The sequence below is a fragment of the Myripristis murdjan genome, chromosome 17 (genome assembly GCF_902150065.1).
Source record: "Myripristis murdjan chromosome 17, fMyrMur1.1, whole genome shotgun sequence".
In the NCBI taxonomy this organism is placed as follows: Eukaryota; Metazoa; Chordata; class Actinopteri; order Holocentriformes; family Holocentridae; genus Myripristis; species Myripristis murdjan.
The window spans coordinates 35272526-35284013 of record NC_043996.1 but is presented as its reverse complement, the minus strand read 5'-3'; the positions used below and the strand labels follow the sequence as shown (position 1 = coordinate 35284013).

Here is an 11488-nt window from a genome sequence, read left to right as displayed (position 1 = left end):
TGTGTGTGTGACATTTTACACACTCTGGGCATCGGCAGAACTCGGCTCTGATTGGCCGATGGCTGACAGGAAGCGACTACAATCAGTTAATTCAGCCAAACGTGACGGTTAGTCATTTCACATATGAACAAACATGAATAAAATAAGAGCTGAAGTCATGTACATCAAAATGAAAGAAGCTCATAGAATAATTAATTAAATTCTGACGAAGTCCAAAATACTTGAGGGGAATCGTTCCTCCTGTAAAGACAAACTGAGTTTCCTCCATCATGACATCAGAGCGCTCCGCTGGACTCACCGGCTCACAAGCTGCATATTACCAGGTCTGTGTGTGTGTGTGTGTGTGTGTGGGTGGGTACAGGTGTGAGGACAGGATGTGTAAGTGATGAATCCTGCAGATTAGGATTATTCAGATTATTAAAGTCTCAGTCAGAGGGTTGTGACTGTGAGTTTGGGAGCGACGACTTCCTGTTGTTGTTGTTGTTGTTGTTGTTGTGTTTTCACAGCAGAGCCTCATGTTTCACCACTAAAAGACAAAAAAGGAAAAGTGAATTTGCTTTTGTGCGTCTCTCAGCAGGAAAACTCTCATAGCTTTTACTGTCACTGATCCAGACGTCCACGCAGAACACGCACACACACACACACACACACACCATCATCATCATCATCGTCATGTGGCTGCAGTGCCAACTGCTGCCAGCAGAGGGCGACACTGAGGCTGGAGGTTTGGAACGTTGCTTTAAAAGACTCAAAACCGTTTGTCCAAAATGTTTGCAGTTTCTAGTTTGACGTCTCTCACACGGACTCTTACTGTCCTGATCTGATACATTTCCTGTTGAAACAGGAAGTGTGAGCGGAGCGAACCAAGCCCAAACCCAACAGGGGCTCAGTTTGGGAGAGACACACTTTTATTTTGAAGGGACAGGTGGATGAGAGAGCATGTCCAATGGTTTTATTGGTTGAAATTTTAATTTCCACACAATGGTGCAGGATGATGATGTCACTGTTTGACAGGAAGTCGAGGTCAGAAATTGGAAACTAGCTCAAAGAAAAAGATAGAAAGAAAATAAGAGAATTATAAAATAAAAAAATTACTAAATTATATGTATAATTTAAATTTTAAATGTTATCTATCTTTAAATTTTAGAAATTAAACTACAAGTATAATTCGATTTTTTAAAAAATTAAAAATGCATTTTTAATGTCAGTCTGCAAAACCTCCGCGACAGCAGGGGGCGACAGAGAGCTAACACCTGCCAGGAGCTGCTGCTCTGTGGGGGGGTTGCTGGAACCCGTCCCCACACACACACACACACACACACACACACACACACACACACACACACACACACACACACACACACACTCAAGGCCGCAGACTTGCTCTGCGGTGATGGGGGCCGCGGGGGCCCCTTTAACCGTGTGAGTTGTGGGGCCCCTGCATCATCAGGTTTATTTCGTGGGTCGGTGTTCATGCACATGTGCAGGAAAGCAGCATGTTCATGTTGTTTGGTTTGTGTGTGAAGTGACGCTCCCTGCAGACTGAGCCGACAGGAGAGCGGCTCATTGATCTGCGATGGGAACACGGGAATCAGTGTGTGTGTGTGTGTGTGTGTGTGTGTGTGTGTGTGTGTGTGTTGACTGACAGGCTGACAGGCGGGGTGGGCAGGCAGGAGCCATGTGGCTGCTGCTGCTGCCCTGCCAGCCTCCATCCCGCAGCATGCAGGTTCATCTCCGCCCGGCATCACGGCTCATGATCACCGGGACGCACCGGGATGGAGACCCGCAGCTCCGCCGGGCCTGAGCACGTGTGCACGGTCTCCCGGAGCCCGGGGCCCGAGCAGGAGCCGGGACCACCAGCCTCCGCGTCCCCCGGATCTCGCATCACTCCCGCCGATGTCTGGCCGTCGGGTCCCGGGGCCCCAGTCCTCTGTCTCTCCGCCGGTTCAGCATCTGGACCCGGACCAGGTTCAAATCATCACGCTGGATTTACAGAAAAAACACATCTTGTCGCCGATTATTTCTGCCACCTGTGTAGTGCCTGCGTTGAATAAATGTAATGAAAATATCAGTTGAATATGTAAAGCAGATTTTAAGCGGCTTTGGCTGGTGTTTTAGCCGCTGTCTCTGGTTTCATCCTCCGCCTTTGTCCTCATGTTTTCCCCCGGAGTTCCTCCCCCTGCGGCGCTGGGCGGAGTTTCATACCGAACTAGACGCTCCTTTTGTCGGATCCGTTTCGACCTGACTCCCCGGGGTTTACGACAGAAAAAAATACACTTTGAAAGCCCCGAAATAATCAAAACGATCACACTGGTGTGCAGTAGTAACCCTGGTTCCAATCTAAATCGGAAGGTGAGTAGTAAGTTGTGATTTTCCACCAATTTCTGGGGTTTTTCTGCTCATTTGTCCCCGAGTCTCCTGAACATTCATGGCGGCTTCGCAGTGAAGGCTAGCGGGGCAGCAGCGAGTCCGCCAGCCCGCTCAGCACCGAGCCCAGCGGACTCCCGTCACTCCGGGCAGCTGGATCCTTCGCTTCGGGTCACTTTCGCCATTACACTGTTTTTTTTTTTTTCCACAAATCCAAACATCGATGTCGACGAAATTTAACAGCAGTTTGGATAAATAATGCGATTATCGGTTCACTACACGTGTCAAATTGATTTGTCTGATGGAAAAATAATAAAGTGTCACGTATAAAACGTTTGTAGTTTATATTTTCGATTTTTTTCGTGACATTTGACTCGTTCGGCCGAAGGTTTTCTTGCTAATGTTCGAGCAGCCCTGCGCGTGCCAACGGAAGCTACGTGGTGACTCCTGCCGGAGGTCGGGCGCCATTACTGGGCATCTGGAGCCCGACGGCCCGCTGGCTTTAGTGAAGAGTCACCTCGACAGCGTTCCGCCGCGCCGTGCGGGCGGCACGGAGCCTGCTTCCCAAAAGCTGCCACCTCTAACGCCGCCTCGCTCGGCGGAAAACACGCAGCGTGTGGTGCATGACGGGATGCCTGGCACGGACCGGCAGGGCCTTATGGTAATTTCGGCGTATAAATAATCCATCGAGCATCGCTCTGTTTTGGTAAAATCTGAACATTTATAATTGGTTCCCTCTGCTCTCTACTGCCCTCCGCCGCGTGTCGAGGTGGAAGCGGATCATTGGAATACCGGACGGACCTGTTTACAAATTATATTGAAATTTAAATGTTAAGTATTTAAACAGTTGTTGATCGATGTTAAGTCTCAGCCGCATCGCAGAGCTGCTCTTAGTAAACAGTTCAGATCCTCGGCGATCTTCCTCGGCTTTATACTTTTGCTGATAAACGGGCTTTTTCTTGAACTTACAGATTTTTTAATGGAGTTTGGTAGCTGATTGTTTTCCTCACGAGATAACGGAGCTCAGCTAAGCTTAAAGCCTCAAACACACACACACACACACACACACACACACACACACACACACACACACACACACACACACACACACACACACACACACACACACACACACACACACACACGGCTCATCCTGCCAGGGTAACACACACACTGAACCCGCCTCATGGCTGTTAACACGTAGGTCGAGTATTTAGAATCAACCTAAAGGCCAAAGCGTCCAAAATGTATGCACTTTACGGGCAGAAAGCTCCCTCCGCTGCCACGGTGTGTTTGACCTTGTCAGCGGGCCGCGGTGACGCTCCGCACCGGGGGGAAGCGTCTGCTCGGCGGGCTGGCCCTGGCCGGGCGGGCGGGGGTCCGGGCGCTGTGGGCGGGCAGGAGCTGCAGGATCAGCCGCTCAGGAATTCTCTAATCACTGAACACAAAGTCCCTCACATCCAGTCTGACCACAGCCAGCAGGCCCTGCAGAGCTGCTGACTGGGCACTAGTCTGCTCAGTACGGCATGAGCTATAACTGGTGATAATATAGTCAACAAAGCATCAGTACATTGACATGTGCTCTCCTGTACAATAAAAACCTCATTAAAATACACCTCTCACAGTGGAGACCCGCTGTGCTGTGCTGGGGTTTGGTTGCAGGGCCACTCTACCTTTTGGACAACTTTAATGCAAAACAGGTAGAACAGAACAGACAAAAATCAGTTCAGGTTTTGATAACTGATGAATGGTTTTAGTCATTTCTCATGTAAAATCAGCAGCTGCTGTGTGTCAGCTACACCGAGACGCTCAGACGGTCTCCCTTTCCTCCGTTCATATCTTTATCAAACTTACTTTTTTTTGGCTGCAGGTCAGACTGAGGACATTTGAAGGCGTCACTTTAGACTCTGACCACTTCCTATCAGACTTTTTTTACACTTAATAATTCATAATGAAAATAGTCATTAGTTTCAGTGCAGCCCTAATTTTGTGTGTTATCTGTACCTCTGTGTGTGTGTGTGTGTGTGTGCAGGACGGTGGTGGGGCGTTGGCTCTGTCATCATGAACGGCAGCAGCAACATCTCCTCCGCCTCGCAGACCACAAGGATCAAGAGCGAGCCAGGTACAGACTCACCTGAACACAGCTCACAGCCCAACAACCACAACAACTAGCTCATTACTTCTGTGTTTTTTTAATGAGCTGCTCCGAGTTACTGCGGGACAGACACACACACACACACACACACTCACACACACACACACACTCTGTAAAGACCAAGAAACAGCAGCTAGATCTGCCTCACCACTGACAGACAGACAGACAGAAAGAGAGAGAGACAGACAGAGAGAGAGAAAGAGAGAGAGACAGACAGGCAGAGAGACAGACAGAGAGGCCGGTGATCAGCCCCCCCCACACCGGATTGATATGTATGAATCTAACGATCAATGATCTGATCTAACTGATACTGAGTGAGTGAGGTTTGTGTTGGTGTTTCCACACTGAGGCCTTTTTCAGATTCACTACAAATGAATGTCGGCCTGAATATCAGCTGCCAGTGTTGATTACTAATAATCAGTATCAGCTTTGAATCAGCTGATCAGCCGGCCAGCAGGCAGTGACGTGTGTGTGTGTGTGTGTGTGTGTCAGATGAGTGGAGTAAGGAGGACTGCCTGACGCTGCTGGAGAGGATTCGCGGGCTGCTGCCGGACGGAGACGCCATGAAGTACAAAACGACCGAGTCGCACTTCGACTGGGAGAAGGTTTGCTTCGGCAGCTTCACCGGAGACATGTGCAAGCAGAAGTGGCAGAAGGTGTCCTCTGAGGTACGACCTCTGACCTCTGACCTCTGACCTCCAGTCAGGCTCAGCTCGCAGCAGGATAACATCTGCAGTCATATCTGATGATATCAATAACTCTCATGACTTTAATATTTAGCATCGGCACTTTACATTATAATGCTAATAGGTTTACAGGCTCTCTGCAGTGCCACTTTCAGTCTGCAGTAATAATTTCTACGACCTAACCGGCACCTTTACATTAGGAATGTTTAGGTTGTTTATGTGTGTATGGCACCGTGTGGTTTGTGACTTGGGCCGTATGGCATGTACACACATGTGCACACCATGTAGTGTTTATATTGTATGTATTGGTATCTGATATGTGCAGGGCTGTTTGTTTTAATGCGTGTTTTATTGTGTTATTGTGTTGATTGTTTTAATGTTTCAATGTTTTCTAAGGACTGCAGATGGAAATGAGCTTCCCTGCTAAACATGGTGCACTCATCTTTTTATTCGTGTGAATAGCTTAGGAAAGTCCACACTGTCCTTTATGAATTGAATAAATAATGAAATAAAACAATAATGATAATGAGACGTATCCCATAATGCTCTGGGCCGTGTGGGTGGATGACGCTCCGTTCGTGTCTCCAGGTGCGGAAGTACAGAACCATGACGGAGCTCATCGTGGACGCCATCGAGTTTGTCAAGAACCCGTACAAAGGCAAGAAGCTCAAGGTAGGAGCGCGACGATGTCATGGATCTGACATCATCAGGATGTTAGAGACTGGCCTTAACCTAAAGCTCTGTGACCTTTGACCCCTCCCTCAGACTCACCCAGACTTCCCAAAGAAACCGCTGACGCCGTATTTCCGCTTCTTCATGGAGAAACGAGCAAAGTACGCCAAGATCCACCCCGAGATGAGCAACCTGGACCTCACCAAGATCCTGTCCAAGAAGTACAAGGAGCTGCCAGAGAAGAAGAAGGTGAGGAGCTCACACACACACACACACACACACACACACACATTAATGCTGCAGAGATATGGGTAGCAGATTTAATAATGACAGAGGTTAATTATTTGATTTGATTTGTTTTTCTTCAGCAAAAGTACATCACCGAGTTCCAGCGGGAGAAAGAGTCCTTTGAGAAGAACATGGCTCGTTTCAAGTGAGTTCTCACCTGGAGGCTAACTAGTCATAGCTAACTAACCAGCAGTAGGTCAGTGGTTAACTAGTCTGTCTGACTGACTGACCAACTCATGAACTCAGTGACTAGCCAGCTAACTGAATGGCTAACCAATGATAATAATGATGATGTAAATGTGTGTGTTACTGTGGAGGGCTGCAGTGTGTTTGAAAGAACCTGAAATGAGGTTAGGAGGTGAGGTAGGAGAGCAGTCAGGACAGGTGAACAGGTCCTACACCTCTCCTGTCCTAAACCCCTCCCAGCTGTAGGACAAGCCTTAAGCTGTCCTGTCTCCCCTGCCCACCAGGTGGCGCTAGCTCCTTAACCCTCTGAAATGAGCCCGGCTGCTCTTGTCTTGTCTTGTCTTGTTGGTGCGGCTGCAGGGAGGAGCACCCCGAGCTCATGGAGGAGAGGAAGAAGTCCGACCTGCCCGAGAAACCCAAGACCCCCCAGCAGCTGTGGTACAACCACGAGAAGAAGACCTACATGAAGCTGCACCCGGAGGTACACACACACACACACACACGCACGCACGCACACACACACACGCACACACACACGCACACACACACACACACACACACACGCACACACACACACTGCCTCAGATGTGTCTCTTCTCTAGTCCTTGTCTGTCTTCATACCACTTTGAAGCTTCTTATGACTCTGTGTGTGTGTGTGTGTGTGTGTGTGTGTGTGTGTGTGTGTGCGTGCGCGGGTCCAGGTGAGTCAGAAGGAGCTGAAGGAGGCTCTGAGGAGGCAGTGGTCGCAGCTGTCCGACAAGAGGAGGCTCAAATGGATCAGCAAGGCTCTGGAGCTGCAGAAAGACTACGAGGTACCACACAGGGTTCTTTAAGGAACCACACGGGGTCCTTTAAGGAACCACACGGGGTCCTTTAAGGAACCACACGGGGTCCTTTAAGGAACCACACGAGTTCCTTTAAGGAACCACACGGGGTCCTTTAAGGAACCACACGAGGTTCTGTGTCTGGGTTCTCCAAGTCATCATGGGGCTACATGGAACACTCACCTGAAGAACCCTGTTTTTTTTAGGGTGTAGTACTCAGCAGGAAATACTGCTGTTGGTGTGTATTTGGGATTTAATAATTGCTGTGTGTGCGTGCGTGTGCGTGTGCGTGTGTGTGTGCAGGACAGCATGCGAGCTTACCATGAAGCTCATCCAGACGTGAACTCAGACGAGCACGTCCGGTCCGTCCTCACCAAGGCAGAGAGGCAGCTCAAAGACAAGTTTGATGGACGGCCGACCAAACCGCCACCGTGAGTGTCAGCACGCTAACCACACGCTAACCACACGCTAACGAGCCACACGCTAACCACACGTTAACGAGCCACACGCTAACCACCACTGACGAATCAGGTGCTGACGAACCAGACTCTGACGAACCAGACTCAGACGAATCAGGTGCTGACGAACCAGACTCTGACGAACCAGACTCTGATGAACCAGCTGCTGACGAACCAGACTCTGATGAACCAGACTCTGACGAACCAGACTCCGACGAACCAGACTCTGACGAACCAGACTCTGACGAACCAGCTGCTAACGAACCAGACTCTGACAAACCAGACTCTGACAAACCAGGTGCGGACGAACCAGCTGCTGATGAACCAGACTCTGACGAACCAGCTGCTGACGAACCAGCTGCTGACGAACCAGACTCTGACGAACCAGCTGCTGACAAACCAGACTCTGACGAATCAGACTCTGACGAACCAGACTCTGACGAACCAGCTGCTGACGAACCAGACTCTGACGAACCACCTGCTGACGAACCAGACTCTGACGAACCAGCTGCTGACGAACCAGACTCTGACGAATCAGACTCTGACGAATCAGACTCTGACGAACCAGACTCTGACAAACCAGCTGCTGACGAACCAGCTGCTGACGAACCAGACTCTGACGAATTAGGTGCTGACGAACCAGACTCTGACGAACCAGACTCTGACGAATCAGGTGCTGACGAACCAGCTGCTGACGAACCAGACTCTGACGAACCAGACTCTGACGAACCAGGTGCTGACGAACCAGACTCTGACGAATCAGGTGCTGACGAACCAGACTCTGACGAACCAGACTCAGACGAATCAGGTGCTGACGAACCAGACTCTGACGAACCAGACTCTGATGAACCAGCTGCTGACGAACCAGACTCTGATGAACCAGACTCTGACGAACCAGGCTCTGACGAACCAGACTCCGACGAACCAGACTCTGACGAACCAGCTGCTAACGAACCAGACTCTGACAAACCAGACTCTGACAAACCAGGTGCTGACGAACCAGCTGCTGATGAACCAGACTCTGACGAACCAGCTGCTGACGAACCAGCTGCTGACGAACCAGACTCTGACGAACCAGCTGCTGACAAACCAGACTCTGACGAATCAGACTCTGACGAACCAGACTCTGACGAACCAGCTGCTGACGAACCAGACTCTGACGAACCAGACTCTGACGAACCACCTGCTGACGAACCAGACTCTGACGAACCAGCTGCTGACGAACCAGACTCTGACGAATCAGACTCTGACGAATCAGACTCTGACGAACCAGACTCTGACAAACCAGCTGCTGACGAACCAGCTGCTGACGAACCAGACTCTGACGAATTAGGTGCTGACGAACCAGACTCTGACGAAGCAGACTCTGATGAACCAGCTGCTGACGAACCAGCTGCTGACGAACCAGACTCTGACGAACCAGCTGCTGACGAACCAGCTGCTGACGAATTAGACTCTGACGAACCAGACTCTGACGAACCAGACTCTGACGAACCAGCTGCTGACGAACCAGCTGCTGACGAACCAGACTCTGACGAACCACCTGCTGACGAACCAGCTGCTGAAGAACCAGCTGCTGACGAATCAGACTCTGACGAACCAGCTGCTGACGAACCAGACTCTGACGAACCAGCTGCTGACGAACCAGACTCTGACGAACCAGACTCTGACGAACCAGACTCTGACGAATCAGGTGCTGACGAACCAGACTCTGACGAACCAGACTCTGATGAACCAGCTGCTGACGAACCAGACTCTGACGAACCAGGCTCTGACGAACCAGGCTCTGACGAACCAGACTCTGACGAACCAGACTCTGACGAATCAGGTGCTGACGAACCAGACTCTGACGAACCAGACTCTGATGAACCAGCTGCTGACGAACCAGACTCTGACGAACCAGGCTCTGACGAACCAGACTCTGACGAACCAGACTCTGACGAACCAGCTGCTGACGAACCAGACTCTGACGAACCAGACTCTGACGAACCAGACTCTGACGAACCAGCTGCTAACGAACCAGACTCTGACGAACCAGGTGCTGACGAACCAGCTGCTGATGAACCAGACTCTGACGAATCAGGTGCTGACGAACCAGCTGCTGACGAACCAGACTCTGACAAACCAGACTCTGACGAACCAGCTGCTGACGAACCAGACTCTGACGAATCAGACTCTGACGAACCAGACTCTGACGAACCAGCTGCTGACGAACCAGACTCTGACGAACCAGACTCTGACGAACCAGACTCTGACGAACCAGCTGCTGACGAACCAGCTGCTGACGAACCAGCTGCTGACGAACCAGACTCTGACGAACCAGCTGCTGACGAACCAGACTCTGACGAATCAGACTCTGACGAACCAGACTCTGACGAACCAGCTGCTGACGAACCAGCTGCTGACGAACCAGACTCTGACGAATCAGGTGCTGACGAACCAGACTCTGACCAAGCAGACTCTGACGAACCAGCTGCTGACGAACCAGCTGCTGACGAACCAGGTGCTGACGAACCAGACTCTGACGAACCAGCTGCTGACGAACCAGCTGCTGACGAACCAGACTCTGACGAACCAGCTGCTGACGAATCAGACTCTGACGAACCAGCTGCTGACGAACCAGACTCTGACGAATCAGCTGCTGACGAACCAGACCGACGAACCAGACTCTGACGAACCAGACTCTGACGAACCAGACTCTGACGAACCAGCTGCTGACGAACCAGCTGCTGACGAACCAGACTCTGACGAACCAGACTCTGACGAACCAGACTCTGACGAACCAGCTGCTGACGAACCAGCTGCTAACGAACCAGACTCTGACGAAGCAGACTCTGACGAACCAGCTGCTCACGAACCAGACTCATGAACCAGCTGCTGACGAACCAGACTCTGGCGAACCAGACTCTGACGAACCAGACTCTGATTAACCAACTGCTGACGAACCAGACTCTGACGAACCAGCTGCTGACGAACCAGACTCTGACGAACCAGACTCTGACGAACCAGACTCTGATTAACCAGACTCTGATGAACCAGCTGCTGATGAACCAGACTCTGACGAACCAGACTCTGACGAACCAGACTCTGACGAACCAGCTGCTGACGAACCAGACTCTGATTAACCAGACTCTGACGAACCAGACTCTGACGAACCAGACTCTGATGAACTAGCTGCTCACGAACCAGACTCTCATGAACCAGCTGCTGACGAACCAGACTCTGGCGAACCAGACTCTGACGAACCAGCTGCTGACGAACCAGACTCTCATGAACCAGCTGCTGACGAATCAGACTCTGACGAACCAGACTCTGACGAACCAGCTGCTGACGAACCAGACTCTGATTAACCAGACTCTGACGAACCAGCTGCTGACGAACCAGACTCTGACGAACCAGGTGCTAACGAACCAGCTGCTGACGAACCAGACTCTGACGAACCAGCTGCTGATGAACCAGACCTTGACGAACCAGCTGCTGACGAACCAACTGCTGACGAACCAGCTGCTGACAAACCAGCTGCTGATGAACCAGACTCTGACGAACCAGCTGCTGATGAACCAGACTCTGACGAACCAGCTACTGACGAACCAGCTACTGACGAACCAGACTCTGACGAACCAGACTCTGACGAACCAGACTCTGACGAACCAGACTCTAATGAACCAGCTGCTGACGAGCTGTAGCAGCTGCTGTAACACTGCCTGGAAGGGCTAATATCTGTATTTTGTTTGTATTCATGATTAGCAGCAGTGTGTTCCTGGTTAATGGTGGTGTGTTTGGGCGGTGTGTTTGGGTGTGTTTGGGCGGTGTGTTTGGGCGGTGTGTTTGGGTGTGTTTGGGCGGTGTTTT

General features: G+C 50.8%; 1 protein-coding gene across 6 annotated transcripts in view; it reads left to right on the top strand.

Moving 5' to 3' along the window:
• Nucleotides 1-1377: 1377 nt before the first annotated feature.
• ubtfl (upstream binding transcription factor, like) overlaps nucleotides 1378-11488 on the top strand; it is a 19399-nt gene continuing 9288 nt past the window's right edge. The window contains exons 1-10 of one of the 6 annotated variants that reach the window (XM_030074113.1): nucleotides 1967-2056; nucleotides 2171-2352; nucleotides 4400-4489; nucleotides 5015-5190; nucleotides 5797-5880; nucleotides 5974-6129; nucleotides 6249-6313; nucleotides 6715-6835; nucleotides 7056-7166; nucleotides 7482-7609. In XM_030074113.1, coding sequence (XP_029929973.1) covers nucleotides 4429-4489; nucleotides 5015-5190; nucleotides 5797-5880; nucleotides 5974-6129; nucleotides 6249-6313; nucleotides 6715-6835; nucleotides 7056-7166; nucleotides 7482-7609 — 902 coding nt within the window. In that variant the 5' untranslated portion in view covers nucleotides 1967-2056; nucleotides 2171-2352; nucleotides 4400-4428. Of the gene's footprint in view, nucleotides 2353-2874; nucleotides 3029-4399; nucleotides 4490-5014; nucleotides 5191-5796; nucleotides 5881-5973; nucleotides 6130-6248; nucleotides 6314-6714; nucleotides 6836-7055; nucleotides 7167-7481; nucleotides 7610-11488 lie in introns of those variants that run through there. The other 5 variants (XM_030074110.1, XM_030074109.1, XM_030074111.1 and 2 more) reach the window with 5 other exon arrangements.